At 42.2% G+C, this 20562-nt stretch overlaps 3 protein-coding genes across 7 annotated transcripts; 1 reads left to right on the top strand and 2 right to left on the bottom strand.

Moving 5' to 3' along the window:
* Positions 1 to 123: 123 nt before the first annotated feature.
* On the bottom strand, positions 124 to 6938 carry kif22 (kinesin family member 22). 2 transcript variants are annotated; one of them, XM_085284477.1, is made up of 13 exons: positions 6763 to 6938; positions 6291 to 6485; positions 6053 to 6180; positions 5726 to 5877; positions 4344 to 4553; positions 3558 to 3948; positions 3016 to 3133; positions 2702 to 2801; positions 2110 to 2290; positions 1514 to 1608; positions 1031 to 1231; positions 894 to 953; positions 124 to 329 (listed from the first exon to the last, which is right to left on the bottom strand). In XM_085284477.1, exons 2-13 carry the CDS (start codon positions 6476 to 6478, stop codon positions 300 to 302), a joined length of 1854 nt encoding a protein of 617 aa, XP_085140603.1. In that variant the 5' UTR covers positions 6479 to 6485; positions 6763 to 6938; the 3' UTR covers positions 124 to 299. The 2 variants fall into 2 exon arrangements, with proteins under 2 accessions (XP_085140603.1, XP_085140604.1); XM_085284478.1 differs by having other exon boundaries at positions 6798 to 6919.
* A 264-nt stretch (positions 6939 to 7202) lies between these two features.
* pagr1 (PAXIP1 associated glutamate-rich protein 1) lies at positions 7203 to 10419 on the top strand. Its single transcript, XM_085284479.1, has 5 exons — positions 7203 to 7490; positions 7736 to 7930; positions 9308 to 9644; positions 9735 to 9823; positions 9915 to 10419. Exons 2-5 carry the CDS (start codon positions 7768 to 7770, stop codon positions 10148 to 10150), a joined length of 825 nt encoding a protein of 274 aa, XP_085140605.1. The 5' UTR covers positions 7203 to 7490; positions 7736 to 7767; the 3' UTR covers positions 10151 to 10419.
* Positions 10420 to 12662: 2243 nt separating this feature from the next.
* tlcd3bb (TLC domain containing 3Bb) lies at positions 12663 to 20562 on the bottom strand. Of its 4 annotated transcripts, none has more exons than XM_085284475.1 (7): positions 20091 to 20562; positions 18483 to 18685; positions 18074 to 18157; positions 16529 to 16754; positions 15812 to 15907; positions 14778 to 14887; positions 12663 to 14640 (listed from the first exon to the last, which is right to left on the bottom strand). In XM_085284475.1, exons 2-7 carry the CDS (start codon positions 18605 to 18607, stop codon positions 14373 to 14375), a joined length of 909 nt encoding a protein of 302 aa, XP_085140601.1. In that variant the 5' UTR covers positions 18608 to 18685; positions 20091 to 20562; the 3' UTR covers positions 12663 to 14372. The 4 variants fall into 4 exon arrangements, with proteins under 4 accessions (XP_085140601.1, XP_085140599.1, XP_085140602.1 ...); XM_085284473.1 differs by having other exon boundaries at positions 19897 to 20561; XM_085284476.1 differs by lacking the exon at positions 20091 to 20562 and adding an exon at positions 19681 to 19878.

The following is a 20562-nucleotide window of genomic DNA, read 5'->3' as shown; positions in this document are numbered from 1 at the left end:
AAGAAACCGTGATACGGCGGTGGAGCGTCAGCTCGCATAGATCAGGGTAGGAGACACTGGAGCTCAGGCGAAGGTGACCATAACATTTATTTACCGACGTCAAATAAATACACAAGCATCCAATAACGTGATATGGGAGGTTTATTAAAAAAGGACACGCCACCAGCTGGACACAGCAGACATTACATAAACACGATGACAACAAGCATTTAAAAAAAAAAAAGAAAAAAGAAAAATGGGGTGGCTTCAGATAAAAAGTAAAGTATGTACATGACTTGTATTAAAAAAGAAGAAAAAAATCATTTCCCCATGGCACTCACGATGTTTGCCTGCAAATAGAAGAAAAGAACAATGAATACAAACCAAGAGAAGCAGAATATCAATCAGATGCTTAGTTATGGAAGGATTATATTTATTTTGGTTAATATTAGGAGCAGAAAACGTGTTTTTGTAACCAAACCTGATTTTTATTTAATGTTTAACACATTAATAAAGTCTAATGAAGTTGCCATTTAACCTAGCTCGCCACAGGGAGCGTGCAAAATTAAAGCAAAATCACTGAAACAGAATGCAGTACAATAATCTCCATCTAAATTATCCCATTTTAATAATTGATGAGGACAGAATTGTAAATCACAGTAAAACTCCATTAGTTGCACAGCCTTACTGTCAGTAATACTTTATTACTACAATCAAAGCGTCTGCTGCTAAGCTAAAAGTGATCATACTCAAGTTTTAGCAGGTTTGTCAACCCCTGCTACCTCAAAATCAGCTGATGGGAATGCTTTTATTTTGGAGGGTTTTAGAGGTGCTTCTAAGAACCTGAAGCAACCCACCAAAAAGCAGAGTGGCAGAAGATAACCACTTACAATGACAGCAAGAACCTAGCTTACCTTCATGAAGGAGGAAAATCTCTTTTCCGTCATCCCCTCAACTTGTATCAGGTCTTCCACCTGCAGAATAGCAATCATATAGTCTGTGCATGCATTTATATTATAGAAGCTACAGTAAATAAGGTTTGTTTTCCAACCTTTGCGAAGTGACCGTGGATCTCCCTCCAGCCCAGAATGAGCTTCGCCTTCTTGTCACCGATCTGCTGCAGACTTTTCAGCTCTTTGAGGCAGCCTGTGTTCAGAATTTGCAGGATTTTCTGCTTGGACTGATCCACCATCGACTGGTCAAGCTGGGACTCCCAAGCACTCTTTGTGTTGTTCTCTTTACCACCTGGTGACTGATAGGACAAGAAAAGAAATATAAATGCACAGATATACAACCAAGCCGTTAAAACATTTTTGCTATCAGACAACACAAGCAATCTACTTTAAATCTGAACGTCTCTCCACTGGTTGGGAGAGGAAGGCAATTTTAACCAAACAAATTTGAGACCCTTTCTGCATCTGTCGAGTCAGATAAACACATTGAAGCTAATGCACGTTGTCAGCTTGTATCTGATGCTTGCAACTCTGCAGATGTGTCAAGTTAAGCACAGCACAGTCAAGGCTCAGTTGCTGACCTCAATCAGGTCTGAATACGTCTCCTCTTTCTTCTTGATGCATACAGACTGCTTTTTGACCACAAGAAGCTGCTGAAGGGGCTGGCGCTGGGACACTGAGGGGCAGGAAACAGGAAGACATTGCATTAGGACAGGATCTAAGACAAATATTCTTACTGCATATAAAAAACAAACAAACCAACAACTGCATTTTAAAATTAAAGTCAAATTTTTATCACTTGAACCATTTTAAAGAAAAATGCATGCAGGAGGCACTAAGAAAGGTTCTCTGGCTCACTCTCAGTGTTGCTGAGGGTTGTAAAAATAATTCTCTCATCATCATTTGATACCTTCTCTGGCTCCAGTATTGTAGATTGAGCTTTTGCATCACATTGCAGCCCATCAATAGCCGCAGTGAATCAACATGACAGAATTAGCGAGTCACTAATCTTTAGTGAAGCACTCAAATAAAGAATTTAGTGAGTCCTCAGTCAAGGTCAGCAGTGTGTGATACCTCTATAGTCTTTAACACTGTAGTAATTTCTTCATGAGGCAAACAATCTATGGAAATTCACTTAGTTACAGTACGATCATCTGCTCTAGGATTTCTAACAGACCTTGCAGCGGTTGGACCACAGCCTGCTGTTTATTGGGTTTTGTGGCATCTGACTGTTTTCTCCGCAGGGCAGTTGTCTTGTTCTCGAAGTCGGGCTCTTGTCCTGTAATCGACTTTTCTCCAGCCAACTGACTGAATAGCATGGCCTTGCTCTCAAGCTCCCTCTGCTTCTCTTTGAGCTCCTGCACAAAACAACAACAACAACAAAAACAAAGAAGCATAACAAAAGAGACCAAGTACAGCAATTAAATATTGACTGGGCAGAAAAGGGCGGCCAACGTTACAGCCTTTCCAACTTGATATTTCCATGTATGCATGCATGAAGATGTCAATTTATAAAAAGGGACAGCAGATAATGGTTTGTGTTTCTCTCCCATAGTAATCCCACAAAGCCCAGGTGTTGCTAGTGGGACTGTTGCAAGAGAGAATTAGTTTCAGCACCAGCTACCAAATCCTGGCCTACTGTTCAGAGACCACGACCTGCTTAAGATGCTGTCTCACTGTCCTCTCGATACCACTGCTTAGAGCAACTCTAAACTAAACAGAGCATTCTTCAAGTCAGCCATGTGGACAAACTAGATGTGCATTTTCACCTTGATCTCTTTAAGCATGGCCAGTCTCTCTTTGTCCTGGGAGCTCATCGTTCTCTTCTCCAAAGCTATTAGTCTATCCATCAGTGACTGGTCTGATGAACTAAAGGGGCAGACAAACAAATCATATTAGACAAAGAGGCTGAAAAACAGGGCAGACAGTACGATTTGAAACAAGTCAGGTATCAAAAAGTCATGTTTACAGGATTCCAGACAGACCTACACACAACAGCATCTTTCTCCGTCACAAAGCCTTTCACGTCAGTCAGACATCATAATACAAACCAAACAAATAATCAGTCTGTGTGGTCTATAACCTGTGGTTACGTGTAGAGGGTGAGGCATCGTGTTCGGATTTCTTCTCCTCTTTATGCTTCTTCTTCTGTGGCTCAGTGCCAGACCCCCCTGTCTCTCGCTCCTCTCTGGACCGCTTCACTGGAGACGACGGCAGATGGAAAATTAACAGTTTAGTATTCAGTGCAGTGTAACAACGGTGTCTGTGGGGGCTCTCTAGAGTGTAAAGCAACTCAGACAAAAATGGCACAGCATCAGTCAAAGCTGCATTGCAGTGCTTGAATTAAAGCCAGCCGCAGCAGGTAAACATGAGGAACATCTTTGAGAGAGTGCAGTAGGAAAGACAACATCAGAACAGCAAAAATGCAAGTGGAGCACCAGTTTTACAAAAAACAAAAAAGACAAACATCCATCTGACCCAGAGACAGCCGTTTACTGTTAGTCACCATCCTCTCGGATGTGACATGGGTGCCCCCTGTTGGCCTTTGGCTCTTCCTGTTTCCCAATAAAATGCCTTTTTATACTCTAGTGGCCCCTAACTGAAAAAAGTGAGTGCTTTTCTCACCTGGCACCACAGCCACAGTTTCGCGGGTGAAGGGCTTGTTCACAATGAGCTTGGATTTGGCCGCAAAGTTGAGTGCACTGAAGGTGTCAAAATAATATTTGTACTCTGGTGCAATATTGGTGATCATGACGGAGTGTGCCGAGCCCCCCAGAGAGTCCTGCAGAAGCCGTGTTAGTTTACTGTCCCTGTACGGCACGCGCACCGAAGTGCCCGAGTTTAGAGAGTCAACAACTTTGCTGAGTGTGAAGAGAGACAGGTTGATGGCACCACTCTCCTTCAGGCGGATGCCCTGGTTGCCGGTGCGGCGGTTGTCCTCTGAGCCAGCCAAATCGACCAAGTACAGTTTGCCTGTCTGTTGTCTGTGGGGAAGTTGCTGCTGAGTCCGTACAACCTGTATCATTGCAGAGATTAAGAATGGAAAAGCAGCAGCGACACAGAAGTCAGGCAGGAAAAACGAGGAGGTGGTGAAGAGTCATGGGGTGAAAGGAGAAAAAAAAAAAAAAATACGAGGATTACATTTTATGAAAACATGACAACAAAGGGAAAAAACAAAGAATAAATGAAGAAAAAGGACAGCAGATAATGGTTTGTGTTTCTCTCCCATAGTAATCCCAGGAAGCACAGAAGTTGCTAGTGGGACTGTTGCAAGAGAGAATTGATTTCAGCACCAGCTACCAAATCCTGGCCTACTGTTCAGAGACCACGACCTGCTTAAGATGCTGTCTGGCTGTCCACTTGACACTAACAAATAAAACAGTTCAATAAACTACACCAAGATCATCAAACCTTAATGAGAAGGATAGCATGGCTGCGGCTGGAACGCTGGTTTAGCTTAGTAGAAGCTGTAGTACGGTTGAGCGTCGCAGGGACAAAGTGTTTGTCAAAATCTGCGAATTTGCTAATGTTCATGTGTGTCAGGCCAGGGATAAGGATGTTCTTGTCTTTGTCCTCTCTGATGGGTAAATCCTGGGAGTTTGGCGACAGAAGATCAAGCACCTGAGAAAGGACCAGAACAACAAGAATAAGAAAACGGTAATTGATGAATGATGCACACTAAAAGAAAAAAGGTACATTTAAAAGGTTCAGAGGCCATGCAGTGGAAAATGTAGTTAGAAGGTTTTTCAGTAAATTCAAGAAGACTGGAGGCTAAAAAGCTGTGCGCGCCCCCTTGTTTTATTAAATCATGCTGAGGGCCAATGACCTGAAACTGAAAGGGTAGGCTGAAAATGTTTTCACACATGAAATTTTAAGTCAACCGATTCAAATATTTTCCACATTTGTTCATTTTGACAGGTAGCGCAACAGGAAATAAATCTGCTTCAAAAGGCTTCATACTACGACATGTGTATGATGTATGATGGTGTCTACAAACGGGAACTGCATGAATACAGCAGGTAAGAGCTGTCCAATCTGACAATGCACTGAGTTTTTATTAGAGAGCTGGCAGGTTAAAGGCTGGCTAACATCCTATCCGACTGCATCAGATATCTGCATTCTCACATACAGCTCTGCTGGGTGGGGCCAAGGCTACCCTGCACGTGCCAAAACATCTTAGTTTGGAATACACCATCTGCATAATAATACTGTTGGCTTAAATTTGCCGAATTAAGGGAGTCAGCTTTTGGTCAACATAAAATCTTCTAAGGGTATTAATAACATTTCTAGAGAAGTGTCCATTGGAAACGGAAATATTTCCACTTTTAAAATGAACATAAAGGCAATTTTATTTTCAATACAGGGTTTTAATCAGGGCTGAAAAAAAAGATTGACCACACTATAATGATTTTCTGTTTTATACAACAGAGTTTCGCTTCCTAAGGTGATATAACAGGGAATTTCATAGAGTTCTGTCAATTAAGGTAACCAAGATTCAATACCTGAGCTGTTTAGAGACATTTGAAACTATTTTACAACCTTTGGAACAAGTAAATACCAAAGGTTCATTTGATCCATTTAAATCTAGAAGAAAAAAAAAAAGGAACACAACCACCACAAATCCCCCCCCCAGCTCTCTATAATGCTATAAAATGCAGAAACACACTTCTTAAGAGCAAAGACAATGTTTTCTAACACCTCAACTTGAATGACCACCAGCTGCATTACTTTGCTTAATCATGAACAGAAAGCCAGAAATAACCGTACGCTCTTTCTACTTAAACCATTCATACCTTCTCATTGTAAATTTCCAAATACGACATGCCAATGCTATAGTCCCATCCATCACTCGCATCCTTGGCTTTCACCAGCTTGAAGACCTCACGAACAGCTCGGGGAATCACACCTGGCTGCTCTGAACTCCCCAGCATGGTGTGGGTCTTACCTGTGAAAGAGGATGCAAAAGCCTAGAGTTAGAAAAGGGTGTCTTTGAGGAGCCAAAATATCTATAAACAAAATCATTGTGACCTCTCACAAGTCTTAACAGCTTAATTTATAAATGCATGTGCACAGCTAATATACACGTTTCTTGAAACCCTGTAGACTGTGCTTCAACATACCAGCTCCTGTTGGCCCATAAGCAAACACACTGGCATTCTGTCCGTTAAAGATGTGCGGCAGAATGGGCTTCACTGATGAGAGGAAAACTTCTTGCTGCGTCGTTTGTTCACCATGAAAAACGTCGAAGCTAAAAACAATAACAACAACCACAGCTCTCTTAATATTTAAAGCTAGACAATCACTGAAATCTTTACCGATATGCATATATACATAACAGATTATTAGGAAGGCACTGACTGGTATTTAACAGTTTCTGTGGCGTTCCTCCAGTTGATTATCTCCAGGTTTTGAGAGTCCAGGCCTTTTACACACGGTCCCTCGCTTTTCTCATCTTCTTTGTTCATATACGGTCGCAGACGAACAGCTACGCGGACCCTGGATGTCTTCTTGTTTCCTCCATCTGATACCGCCACACGCGTCGCCATTATTGCGCTTCCAAAAAGAAAGGCCCGAATAAAGTTTAATAATAAGCTAACTAGTTAGCCACGAACGTGCTTGAAAATGACAGTTTGTGTATAACAGCACTGCATTAAAACGCATGGCATTCAAATGAAACCTCTCCTGATAAGCTGTGTTTCCTTACTGACGAAAGCCTCTCTCGGCTAATAACAAGCTAAAGCTGGATAGCTCAGTCATAACTTCTCCAAAGAACGGATGCTTCTCGACTGGCTAATAATAGTCACAAAGCCAAAGCCTGCTATATGCTTACCGATATTATTTGAGAATGTCTGAGACAAGCCACACCTTTGTTATGCCCTAAATTTTCCTTCCAGCAACATTTCGGACGCTTGGTTTTAACAATGGCGACCGCGTCCCTTAAAAACTTGAGCGACTAACCGAACACTTTTTCAAATGCAGAGCGCAGAAACCGGAAGCGGCCGTAAACCAATCAGAATTTTTTTTTTGAACCAATCAGAACTCGCACAAATACTGGCGCCTGTTTTACGTCATGCGTCCATATTAATGTGATTTGTGGCTTTTCTGATTACATTTGTCAGGTTTACGCTACACAAACGTACATATACGTACGTTTTAAAAACAACAAGAACAACATGAACAGAAAAGCAAAGGAAGCTAATACAAATTTCGCTCTGTCTGCCCGGAGACCTGCTCGCGCTTGCGCAGTGTGCAGGAAGTCGCGTCGAGCGTAGATCTCCAAACCATTCCCCTCTACTGCTGGAGTGTCCGCTCGCAGTGAGTGTGGATTATCCACATGACGTTGTATCAGCGATGAGGTGAAGCTCCCCCGCCCCGGCAGTGCAGAGGCTCAGGCAGATCCCTACAGCCAAAATGGCGCAATGTTTACGTCTGTGCATAAGCGTTTGTTATACTTAGTGACTCTCATGGGGAGTTTTTACTGGAAAAGTATTTGACTCAACGTTTTAATCGCTTTCACAGCAGCACCGATCCGGAAGAAGCCGTTAATGACGATTTAAGGCACGTATGTTATTAGCAGATTAACTACTGTTTAAGAAATAGCTGGCGGTTAGGCCTGACGTTAGCTAGCCGCTTGTTTTAGTTGACTGTACGTTCACTTATCCTTTAACAAAAGTAAACAGCTACGGCTAAAAGTTATAGCCTCTAAAAAATCCTCTTAATCTACACAGTTGTGTATACCCGAAGTTAGTTTCAGCTGCACTAAAATGTTTTCTAGATCTAAATGGCAGGCTTCTGTTCAGCAGATCTGTTGCGAGAAACTTCACCAGCAGGAAGCATGCAAGCTGAGGCCACAGACACCTCACTGAAAGAGGGCATAGAGGTTCTGAACATGAAGGACTCAGAGGAAGCTGCAGAGGGCAAAGAGGACGAGGACAGCACGAAGCAACCGGATACGGAGATGGCAGAGGAGGACGACGCAACAGCCAAGGAGGATACAGGTACAGTACACGCGTAAAGATACATGCATGGGCAGGTGTAGTGAAAGGACGCACAGTAGACAGGAAGTTTCATTATCAGGGTAAAAGTCTTCGGTGTGGACAAGCATGTCCTGTACAGGTAACTAGTGTGAGTCTGAAGTATCAGCAAGGACAAATATCCGCCCATTTTCTTAAATGCTTATTCACCCAGGGTCTGGTGTGGGTGTGGTGCTGGAGTTGGCATTAGTGTGGTACACCCTGCGCCAGTTCTTTGTATGTAAGTTAAAAAGAAAAAGCAAACAGACTGCTGGGACTAGATATAAGCTGATGTTTCTGTTTTTAACTGTAATATTTGCTTATATTGCTATATAGACTGCAGTCAACTGGATTTATGATGGGGGATGTATATTTAAATGTATATTTAAAATACAGAAATCAAGTATCTTTATGACCCTGCGTCATTATACCTAGATTATCCAATCTAGAGCACTTAACAAAAAAACCTAGTCATCCAAACTGTTTTTCAGGGTTAAAAGACAGCAATAAAATGCAAAAACCATCTATTAAAGAAAACAAAAAATCAATACAAAATATTAATATTAGAATCAATCCAATTGTGAACTTTAAGAAAGTTGGAGGTCTTTTAATTTAAAAAAAATATATATATATAAGTTAAAAAATGGTTTCTATGAAACTATTCAGTAAAGCCACTATTGCTCAGTAACTGATCCAGCCTTCATTAGAAAAGTCTGTGTTGTTCTGTGCCCTGATGTACTTGATCACTTCAAGTCTTTTGGCTTTTGTATCACTTGCTGCAGAGAATATATTACACACGAGAGAAATGTTAGCTCCTGCTATCAATAAATGTCACCACTGATTTTCAAATAGTTTTGCTATTTGCACCCCGATGCCCATCAGTGGGTGTGATGTTGATGTTCTGTTGACATATCAGTCCGTCCCTACGTAGAGCTTGTCACAGAGAAGTCAAAGCAGTGTGTCTGAAAGATGTTTAAATTGGACCTATTATGTGTATTGCTTTCTGTCATACATACAGTACTTTTTGCAGTGCTGATTGCTCCTATTAAACATGGCTAAACCTTCACATATTGAGGTCAGTGTATGTACAAGTAATCCCCTTCAAAAGTCCAGCCTACAATCTACACATGGATCTGTCAGTGGAAGCCAGTATTCCTTATGTGGTTGCCTCACACATCGTCAACACGGACCTGCAGTTCAGACCCTCTGAGGGGCAGCCAATCAGAACAAAAGCATGTAGCTCTAAATTGAAGGCGGGGAGCTACATCAAAGCCCAGTATAGGGTTAATCCACAATAAAATGTCGCTTTATTATTGTTTTTAAAAGAGATTTTAAACTGACTGTGTACGTTTTTTTTCTCAGATGGGAACACAGATGCAGTGGGAGGAGAGGCGCAGCAGGATGAATCTCAGGCAGACGCAGGGGTGGAGGCTGAAGATGGAAAACAGAAAGCCGAAGAGGCGGACGGTGACTGGGAGCTTCCGTACAGCGACGAGGAAATGGAGGACCCCAAAAACTGGATGCCTCCTCCCGCAGAGATCAAAAGACTCTATGAGCTCCTCGCTAAAGGAGATATGCTGGAATTGAACTTTGTGCCCCTTCCTAGAAGGCCCCCCACGCCTGAACAGACCTCTTCGCCCGAAAGAGACGAAGAGGAGGAGGCAGCCAAGGAACGGGAGAGGCAGGAGAGGGAACGCAAGTCAGTGTTGCTTTTCTTTTTGGTCATTTCAGGATTAAGGAGTTTGGTTCGAGTGCTTTTGGTTGGTCATGTTTCGTTTTGTTTTTTCAGGCCTCCAACTCCAACTGAGTTTGACTTTGATGAGGAGAAAATGCAAACCACTCCAAAAAATGCTTTCCTAAGCCGGCGCAGGACTCCTGGTATGTCACAATCAATTATTTGTGTTGTCTCTTTATAATCTGGACTTTTTTGTCTTTTATTTAATAATGATTTTTGCCTGTTGTCTCCCAGGATCTTCTGCCCGCTCCTCTGTTAAAAGGGAAGCTCGGCTGGACAAAGTATTGTCAGACATGAAGCGCCACCGCAAGATTGAGGAGCATATCATGCGCACAGGAAGAGATCTCTTCAAGAGTGACAAGAAGCTGGAGGAAGCCCTTTCTCCAAACAGCCAGAGGGAGCGGGAGAAGGAGAGGGAACGGGACAGCAACCCCAACACCATCTTCTCACCACGACAGAGGAGATACTGATGGTTTCTTTTGAGACAAGGACTTGCCCAAAGGCATCTAAAGCCAAGCATTTCCCTGAGGCTTTCTAAAAAAACTTGAATTTTTTTTAATGTAACAAGTTTTGTATGTTTTATGTGTTTTGTATGATGGCAATAAAAATTTTAACCCTGGAGGACATCCCTCACCTGTTATACTCTGAGCGTACTGACAGTTTATTTCAATCTGTGGCTAAATGAATATGATGATATCGTTATGATTCTAAATTATATAATAAAGCTACTTTTGTCTGCTCCCTTGTCACAGGTGGTGGCCACAGTGGGTAGCTCTGCTTTGATTTGAGTTTTATGCAGGGTATAATATAATGTACCTGAAAACACTATTTAATGAGGATTGCGTTACAAAGTAATTTAACTGATGGAGTCACTTTGATCTTATGAAACTTGTGTTTTTGGCCGTAACGCAAGAATTCATATACTAAATGAAACAACTGGTGACAAAGGTATTTCTCCCATATTGGTTTCTCTTCACTGGCTTCCTTTTTAAATCCAGAATCAAATTTTAAATAATTCTCCTCACATACAAGCTCTTAAATAATCAGGCCCTTTAAAGACCTTATAGTACTGTGTCACCCTAATAGAGTCCTTTAGTTTCAGACTGCGGGCTTACTGTGGTTTCCAGTAAAAAGTAGAATGGGAGGCAGAGTCTTCAGCTTTCAGGTCCCTCTTCTGTGGAAACCGGCTCCCAGTTTGGATTCAGGAGATAGACACCCACTCTACTTTTAAGATCAGACTTTAACCTTTCCTTTTTGATAAATATAAGGTGACATTGAATAATCCTGTAGTTACACTGGAGGATTGGGTGGGTCATGGGGCCCACTGAGTGTTCTTCTTCACCCTCTCTGTGGATACACCTCTCTGCATTTAATATTAATCTGGCTCTCTTCCACACTGTGTCTTTGTCCCGTTTCCCTCCCCTCACCCTCAACCAGTTGTGGTGGATGGCTGCCCCTCCCGAGCCTTGTTGTGCCTGAGGTTTCTTCCTGTTTGATGGGAGTTTTTCCTTCCCACTGTCCCCAAGTGCTTAAAAGGGGGGTCCTATTATTGTAGGGTCTTTACCCTACAATGTAAAGCACCTTAAGGTGATTGTTGTTGTGATTTGGCGCTAACAATAAATATGAGGTGCTAACTTGGCAGGCTAATGTTGTAAGTACAAAGAAATTTAAAGCATTTCATTTCAATTAAAATATGACTGAAGTGCCAAAATTAGCTTTAATTTTGAGGCTCTACAAATATTTTGCTTTGACAAAAGTAATTGAACAAACTAATATAACTTTAAACATAAGGACTATTTTTAGTACTTGATGAAAATTGTTTGCAGTCAATGAAGTCCTGAAGTCTACAACTCATGGACATCACCGAATGCTGCGTGTCCTCCCTCTAAGTCCTCTGCTGCAGCCACCTTCAGTTGCTTGCTTGCTTGTCTCTTTGTCATCAGTTTTGTCTTACCAAACTCCAAAGCATGCTCTTTTGCATTGAAATCAAACTCTTGGGTTGCTTTTGCAGTTTGCTTTGGGTCATTATTCATTAGCACCTATCAATTATGGAGTATTTAGCTGAATCTGAGCAGAGCACAGTGCTGCACACTTCACAAATCATCCTTCTACTCCTGTCAGCAGTCACATCATCAACACCAGAGACCAGGTTCAATTAGCAGACATGCTAAGCTGTTCCTTATCTTCTTCATACTTTTCTCTTCCCATATTTTAGTACACATTCATTTTTGGAGCTCACATTGCCAGTTCCACTGAACAGTCTCCAATTTCAATTTCAGCACTTGGTATCAGCTCCACATCTCTTGCTTGAAACATTTGTCATGAAATAACATGAGAACACGCCTCATCTGGACATCAAAACTATGTCTGAGACTCTGAAAATGAGGACGTTTGTAGAAAAATGGTTGCAATTCCAAAACCTTTAATGCGAAATATTTGCATTAAAGCTGCAAGTCTGCACTTCAATTACATCTGGACTGTTTGATTTAAACTACTATACGACTAATATTATAGATGTTATTAGGGCGTAGAATTTAAAAAATGCATAAATCTGCTTCATGTGGTCTCATTAATAATTTGATACCTCTGTATATTTGAGAAAATAAGACATTTGATTACAACAGTTTTGTTTTTTTTCCAAGGGTAGCTGCACAGGCAGACTACCCTCACTGACCCTCACTAACCTCTGATGCAAACCCAGTCATTTTGTTTTATAAACAGGCCCCAAATATGAAAGAAACATCTCAGTTCAGAAAACAGCTTCAAGGGTTACTCCGAGTAGGCCTTCAGGGGGTAAAGAAAGCTGTAAGTACAGAGCTGCAGTGGTGACAATGAATAAACTTTTCAAAATCACACAACTTCACTGATTGTGGCACCCTCTACTGGCTCATTCCTACCTAGTGATGGAGCTACACAATCAGTCTGATTTTAAGTACTAAAAGCTTTAAAAAAAAAAAAAAAAAAAAAAAGAGTCGAGACAGGTTCAGGACAGAGAAGTATATTTTAGCTAAGATTGAGTAACAATACAGCCTTCACATGAGGCTCAGAAGCATAGAGTATAATATGTATGCATAAATATGCATTCAAAACCACAAACCAAATAAATAAATAAATAATAAATACTTACAAATAAATAACAAGCATTTCGTGGAATATACAGTACATCAGTTGAAATGTTTTGAGTATTGTCAAGAAGCAGTACCTTATGAAGTCATGGAACAGGGGAATGGATATTCTGTGTTCAACATGCCCATGGCTCTCCAGATGCTTTGGCACACACTTCCCTGTCTTTGATGGTTTTTAAGCTGTCTGAGTTTTTTGTTTTTCCTGTTTTGTTTCCTTGACCCATTTCCAGAAAAGTGTAGCTACTTAAAACAAACATGAAATCATACAAAACAAGCTTGTTTGTTCGAAGAAGGTTCATAGAACCAGTGGCTCAAATGATTGGAACATTTCATACAGGGCTGAAAGGCTTAACTCACAGACTTAACAGCAAAAAAAAAGTAACAAATGTGCTTCCTTGTCTTTGTTGTTCCCCTTCAAACTTTGACATTACGAGACCCCCTAACGGAGCTAGAAACACTCAAACATCACAGATCCCTTTGTGAAATATTCCTGCAAAGTAATTGGTGCTGTTGTACAACACCAAACAATTAAAAGTAACCATCTTATATGTAAAAATAATAATAATAATAATAGTGATGAAAAGGAATCTACACAATCTTTATCTACACTGAAACGAGGACCACTGTGGAAATATCTGAGGGTAGTTTGCGTTCACTAAGCTGTAAGACTGTGAAATGTTTCCGTCTTAACGTCGAACTGTCAAAAATGTCGGATGCAGAAGTCGGACAAAGCCTAAGAAAATAAATAAACACTGACCTAATACTGACATGGAATGACTTTTTCTTCTTTTTTAAAACATCTGCTATGTACAACCATCACATTTTTCTGTCCGAGGGAAAGCCTCTTCCTTCTTTCTTGAGAGTAAAAAATAATAATATTTTAAAAAACTAAAACATAAAGAATCAGGGGGAGGGGAGCAGGAGGGAGGGATAAGGCAGCAGAATACAGTCGTATGAGATTATCTCCGTTCTAAAGATGAGTCAGTCTGCAGGTCGGTTACATTTTTGTTAGAGTGACAGTGACTACATAGAGGATACAGATAATAAACACTAACAAGTCAAAATACTGTTTAGCTGGGATTTTTTTTTCTTTTTTGAAGGTCTTCTTCATTACTAAACTGAATTAGGCCTTCCATCTACAGCGAACATACTAACATACAATATAATACATTCCTATTTTCCTGCTCTTCCAGGAGGCAGAGAGGACTGAATTTGATCTACGTGAGGGGAAACGGCCACCTATGCTTGCTGTACATCCAGGCAACTTCCTCTCTAGTCAGTGCATGTTCCTGTCTGTCACAGTGCCCGAAGACATCTTAAATACTGAGCGCGCCAACACTTCCTTTATGTTTCCTACAAACTAAGAGGCTGAAGTACTTGAAGGCTAGCCGCTGAAGCGTTTAACTGTTTTGCTGGCTACAAGCACTTCAGCACAATCTGAGGCCACCGTCTCAGCTCGTTTCAAGTCTCGCTTTCCTCCTTGCAGCGTTCCTTCCTTTACATACTCATTGGTACATTCGCCTTCTTTCCCTCCCCCGCCCCCAGCCTCCCCTCCACACCGCTCCTCTCAGTGCGTGGCCAGCTCGGGCTCTGTGGGGAGCGTGCTGTAGCCGTTGGCGGGCTGGGGCAGAGCGTTGCCATCCCTCTGGAGCTCCTTAGCGGCGGCGGCGGTCGGGTGCGGCCTCTGCGAGCGGGAGGTGCCCGTGAACAGTCGCAGGGCGCCTCTGCAAATGAGGGAGAACCAGTAGAGCTGGGGCGCCATAAGCAGAGCAGCGCCGAGGTTACAGTGCCAGGGCACCGTCAGCGGAACCATGTGGAAGGGAATGGATGCGTACCTGGACCCAAAACGGGGAGGAGACAAAAAAAATTGCAGGGTTGTAAAACGTGCGCTCACAAACCTTTCTAGTGGCTGTGCAAGTCACTGACCCGAGTTCAGCCAGACAGCAGAACAGAGATGGAAAGAAAGACATACCTTCCGTAGACGTAGTAGAGGTAAGGGAAGAGTAGGACTCGACAGATGAAAAAAGTGATCAGCATAAGAGCCCCATTCACTTTGTGCAGGAGAGTGTGCTGCTGTTTGTACTGAGAGCGGGAATAAAAAGAGAGAGGGAGAAAGAAAAGCAAGCGGTACAGTTTGGTGAAAGCCACCGATGTTAATCTTTGACTGTAATACTGTTAATTCTAATATTGTTATATTTGTTAATGCTATCTAAACAAGACGAGGTGGAAAGCACAGTGTAATGCTCCTGGCTGGAAAGGTGGGAGGGCAGGGAGATGCTGCAGCAGCCCCTTTTTACACCCTCATTAGCTTAAAGCTTTATCTTGAACCTGTTTTCGTGAGATAACACAGAGCACAAACACACATCTGCCTAAGAGGTTTTTCCTCGTGCCCATTCACTAATCTCACATGCTAGAATTACATGGCATCCCATCAATAAGAACCCTTTTGTATTACATAGGGTTTTTTTTTTTAGTTATTTCTTTAAGTAGGGAGGTCTAAGGACACAGCTTTTGCTGTTTATCAAACTGCCATGTGCACTGTGAATGGGAGAGCCAGGGTGCTAAGTGATAAAGGGTAGAAGGACATGCAGATAGTGTATCTGCTGAACATCCAGTGTAAATCTAGGGGCTATGTTCAGAGACAAACAGCTGTGGGAGCCTCACTTTGGAGTACAAGCAGACACTGAAACACACAGACCTAAAAACAAATACAGGGGGGACGTGCAACTCCAGCAGCGGACTGTGTTACCAATTAAAGACTGATGTTTCTGACAGAGCTGTTCATGTAAGACGCAGCTGACAGGAGCCGCTGGGCATGAACAAGCTGCATGCTGGGAATGGCTGGAAATATACTCTCCGATGAATTAAAAAAGGGAGAAGGAAAAAAAAAAAAAAAAAAAAACAGTAGAGAGTGCAGGAGAACTTTAGTGTGACACATGCACATGCAAAAAAAATTAAAATAAAAATGCACTTCAGTCTTCCTACAGGCTGAACTCAGATGCTTACCTGGATGAGTATTTTTCCTAAGCAGACAGACGGAGTGCTGAGCTCAGCCATGAACATTATGCCCTGGAAATAATCGCCCTTTCCTTGTCGCCAAAACTAGGGAGAGAGGGAAAAGAAGGCTGATTATTTGTCTAGACCGCTTTGTTCCTTTGTGGACTTGTTAGTACATCTGCAATAAAAATACCCCTTCTCTGGAAGTGAACGTTTAGCTAGTCAACTGAAATAGTTTGAAGACTTAATTGCTACTCTGTCAGACAAATGTGGACGGCTTTTTAATGCCTCTAGAAGCTGAACAGTGAACACGCTGCAGAACAGTGAATAACTTTAAATCTATTAAAACAAGGGCATAGTTTTAAAACCTGGAAAAAACGTACTGCTTAGTTTAGTTTGTTTATAAATGAGAGAAGAAGAATCAGAGAATTATCAGGTTCTTATTTGGCACCGGGCTATTTTTCCTTGACTTAACAGTACATTAAATACAATGTACACCATATAAATTGCTTTATGAGACAATGATTATTAAATTGGACTTATATCCTTTTTGTGCTACACAGTAAGTTTTGCTTTGGGAATAAAACGTGAAACACTTCTGCCACAAGTACACTGCACCTTTTCACAAGACTAAAATACCTGAGTGTGGGTAGATAATTCACTGCTATACTTTTCTTGCTTTGCTCAGATCCGTGCTCAACAGAAAGAGCAATGTATGACAGTTACCACAGAGACGGGGAAGCAGACGGTGACCATGACAACATGGTGCAGCACCATGAGGAACTCGCGACGCAAGTAGCTGGTCAGCGCCGAGCTCATGTGCTGGGGTGCCGCTGAGGCCTCCTCGTGCCCTTTGACCCGGAGCTTGTACCAGTAGCACATGAACATGGCGTAGATGTCGTACACAAAGTAGGGAACGGCGAACATGATGTAACTGCTCGTGAGCCAGTGCCTGGAAGCATAACAGGAGGGACACAGCTTCACTAACAGTCAGAACACAACTTCATTAATACTGCACTTGCCTGCCAAGTTGGAGCTAAGTACAATTAGCTATATAAACTATGACAACCCTTAATAAAACAAAGCTTGCCCCCTCTGCAATGAAAAAACTAACTGGAAAAACCCACCTAAAACATACAGATGAGAACAAAATTATTAGGCCCTCCCCCCTGTGACATTTAAAGTTTTTGTCAAAATTTTCGGCAAGGATTTGAGCTGTCACTTGAAAAAAGTATTATGTCAAAAACAAAAGAAAAACAAATGCTGATTCTCACAAAGCATGAGATGGATTGTAGTGTCAAAGAAGACAACCACTGGAACCCTGCACTGTGAGGTTCATATCAAGAAAAACTACATTTCTGCAGAAGAGAATCGTTCAAGCCAGATTGAAGTATGTTAATGATGACCTGGCACATCTTTGGCTCAGATGAGACAAAACTAGAGCTCTTTGGCCAGAGAAATGCTGCTTTTGTTTAGAGAAAGAAGGGAGGGGCATTCACCCCAAAGAACACAATTCATACATTGAAAAGTGGTGGAGGGAGTATTATGTTGTGGGGCTCCTTCAGTGCATCTGGAACTGAGGATGTCCTTGAGGTGGAAGGAATCATAAAGGCGATATTTGATATCTGATGAATGATATGGGAAGATTTTGAAATAAAACTTCAAGCATTCAACAGTAAAACTAGGTCTGGGTCGTCCCTTTGTCGTCCAACATGACAACAACCAAAAACATATATCGCCCCGGTAAAGAACTAAGTGAACGCTGCTGACTGGCTTGCACAGAGCCATTACTTTAATCCCACTAAAGATCTGTAGGGCAAACTGAACACCAAGGTCCATGCTATAAGACCTTGCATCTGGAGGGGCTTGAGAGTTTCGCCAAAGAACAACTGCCTGGGATTTACACGAGACATGTGCAAGAAGAAACAACGGCACGCTGTTATCCAGCAAAAAGGATACAGTATTGGCTTTTAGCAACAAAGTGAAAAGTGAAATCATTTAAGCATCCAAAGTAAAACTAGGATGTTTGGAAAAGCTGTGTTAAAAATTCCTTGTCCTGTTTGAGAACACTTGGAAAACACTTAAAAAAAATTTTTTTTAAAGGGCATTTCAATAGAGGGATTAATAACTCTGTCCCTCATCTGTATGTAGAACATGAAAACCAGAGAGCCTATACATAGTCCAGACACAGACCTGGAAATGACCAATCATGATATCAAAGCCTGATCAAATGTGACAGAATATATTCCAGAAATGTATTCATAGACTTACTGGTCCTCAATGATGTCTTCACAGGAAGAGGCAATGATGTAGCCTGCTGAGGAAGCCATGACTGCCTGAATTGAGGACACCAACCTGAAATGACAAGCATTCACTGTCTAGTTAACACATGTTAAAAATGTGCAAAATAACACAGCTCAAAGTACCTGTAAAAACATAATAGCTTCCACATTAATCTGACACACTTGTTACGCAAAAAAAAAAAATAAAAAAAATAAGAGGTTTAGTCTAAAACAACCTTGATCGCACTGCAGTAAAAGCACCACTTTGCTATAATTTTAGAGGGCATGCTGTTGGCATAAAAGGTAAACAGAGTGAGGGTCGAGTTTCTAGATGGCATTTCTACATCTACTGCAAATAAGACAACACAGCAATTCAAAAGCACTTCAGAGGGGCTAACCTAGCTGATACAATCACTGCGTCCCCTTCGCTCCATCTCAGTCCTGGAATGGTCTTCAGGCATTGTTTGGACAGCAGGAAAAGGCCTGGAAAGAAAATAGAGCCAGCAGCTAGGATGGCCAGCATGTTCCCTGGCGATCTGTGGTTGAGGCAAAAAGTTCAGCAGGCAATCTGGTCCTTGAGATCCGTCGCTCTTTCACCTCTCTGAAAAACACGAGACATGACAGAGTGAATGAGGGCTCATACTGAGCGCACTACAATTCCCTGGTGTAAGCATGTCGCAAATACTATTCTAGACTACCATTGGTGGGAATAGATTTTTCTACTGAAAGGCCAAAGAAGAGCTAAGATTCAGGTAAGGGAAGGGTGCACTGCACTGAATGCTGAGAGACTACACGGGGATAGGATGTCAGTGAGCAGACGCCTTTGTGCAACATGCCGTTTTACCTATATGCATTTATATGCATATATATATACACCTATACATATAAAAGCATGTGGTTTTACTATGCGGTTTTTACAGTTTGCACATAGTCGAGGAGCTGACTCATTAAAAGTTGAAGTCCATTAGCAAAATACGCATTGCGCTATTTTTAAAATCCCAAACGTCGAAAATATTGACATTGCATGTAATGCTACTGCTGCTCAAAGCTTCTGGCAGCACTGCTAGCCGAGGTTAACCTGTCTGGATAACCAGATACAGGTTACGCTTTTGATTCACATACAAATAAGCTATGCTGACAACATTGGCGACCCAGCCTAGTCTAGTCAGTTAACCTTTAATTTTTAAATTGGCCCAAGCTCTGACGGGATGCAGACTCAAGGAGCCCACGTGTCAAATTTACTTGTTCCTGAGCAAACGCTAACTTACGTTTTCTCTCCAAATTTAACAGCTAGTTAAGCTAACTAGCGGCAGAGTGGCAAGGCGAGTTAGCGGGATTTGCCGTTTTCTTCTCCCAAGTCCTAATAAGACAAAAACTGGGTCAGCCAGTATGCATGTATGCTCAGTGTACAAAACGATATAGCCAACATTATATGCCATCCCGCGGCAGGCAACAGCAACTGTCTGCACCCCTCAACCGCCCGCTAACAATGAGTACAAACGCTAGCTAGCGCTAGCTGTGGTACTTTAGTCACCACTGGCTTGGCAACCGACACCATCCATCAATCCACAACAACAGTTAGAGAGATACTAGCACCTCCACATAAATACTAATCGTCAACTGTGTCCCCGTCTGTGTTTTCTCGCTAATTCATGGACAAGACACGGTGGCGTTAAACTGTTTCGTTAGCTTGTTATTTGTTTGTAGCAGTAGCAGCGCAGCTAACAGACCCCGTTAAGCGCTAACCGTGGCTAGCGGATTGGAGTTTACACATGTCTAGAATAGAGGAAGAAATTGTTATGCAACATTTACACGGCGACTCTGCAGAGTCCAGTCAGCGGCCAGTCGAAAGTCGTGTCCTGTTGAAAGCGTTTAGAGGTATCCCGGGGGTCTCCGCCTCGATGATCCGCATGTTTATGTGACCACTTCAATGTTGAAGGGTAGCAGCAGCGAGCTAGCGCTAGCGTGCCTCAACTTAGATCAAAATCTGTATGAGGGCAGCTCACCGAGGGCATCGGTGGGAAGCATGCGACAGAAATAGCAGTATCTAATTAAACAGATGACAAAAGACAATGGCGCAGTCGGGTACAGGTGTCAGAGTGACTGTAGCTGGTCCAGTCGCTATGTCATCTCCTCTGTCTCGCCACAGCAGAGCAGAGATGCCGCTGCCTCCTCTCCTCTCTCAGCCTCCCAGATGCAACGTTGACTCAACACTGTTGGACTGCTGCGCCAGCTACTTTCCTACAGGTCCGGGCGGCAGCATCTCATGTCATGACGAGAAATTTGCACCAGTCACAGCACCGCATTTTGCAAATTGTTGTTTTCTGTGCACTGAAACGCTGAATGGATCCCACGTAGGGAAGCAATCTATTTCAGCTCGATTTTTAGTTTGCAAATATTAACTCTGCTTCTTTCAAAATCACAGACGTTTTAATCTGTTTATATAAAACACTGAAAATGTGCACAAAGAATAAAGCC

The sequence above is a fragment of the Mchenga conophoros genome, linkage group LG8, assembly GCF_057382185.1.
Source record: "Mchenga conophoros isolate Kocher_MC1m ecotype Shallow Benthic linkage group LG8, M_conophoros_male_GT1.1, whole genome shotgun sequence".
Lineage (NCBI taxonomy): Eukaryota > Metazoa > Chordata > Actinopteri > Cichliformes > Cichlidae > Mchenga > Mchenga conophoros.
Note: the sequence above shows the minus strand (reverse complement) of the source record. Positions and strands in the feature narration are given on the sequence as shown.

Bases quoted from the DNA above. Each gene is read 5' to 3' on its own strand.
- kif22 (XM_085284477.1), bottom strand. From the start codon at position 6,478: ATGGCGACGCGTGTGGCGGTATCAGATGGAGGAAACAAGAAGACATCC. The intron at 3,134-3,557 runs GTGAGAAAAGCA...CGTCGTCTCCAG, and splicing joins AACTGTGGCTGTGGTGCCAG to TGAAGCGGTCCAGAGAGGAG. The intron at 954-1,030 runs GTTGGAAAACAA...GCTATTCTGCAG, and splicing joins TCCACGGTCACTTCGCAAAG to GTGGAAGACCTGATACAAGT.
- pagr1 (XM_085284479.1), top strand. From the start codon at position 7,768: ATGCAAGCTGAGGCCACAGACACCTCACTGAAAGAGGGCATAGAGGTT. The intron at 7,931-9,307 runs GTACAGTACACG...TTTTTTTCTCAG, and splicing joins AACAGCCAAGGAGGATACAG to ATGGGAACACAGATGCAGTG. The intron at 9,824-9,914 runs GTATGTCACAAT...GTTGTCTCCCAG, and splicing joins AAGCCGGCGCAGGACTCCTG to GATCTTCTGCCCGCTCCTCT.
- tlcd3bb (XM_085284475.1), bottom strand. From the start codon at position 18,607: ATGCTGGCCATCCTAGCTGCTGGCTCTATTTTCTTTCCAGGCCTTTTC. The intron at 18,158-18,482 runs GTTAGCCCCTCT...TTGTCATTTCAG, and splicing joins GCAGTGATTGTATCAGCTAG to GTTGGTGTCCTCAATTCAGG. The intron at 14,888-15,811 runs GTAAGCATCTGA...TCCCGCTCTCAG, and splicing joins TAGGAAAAATACTCATCCAG to TACAAACAGCAGCACACTCT.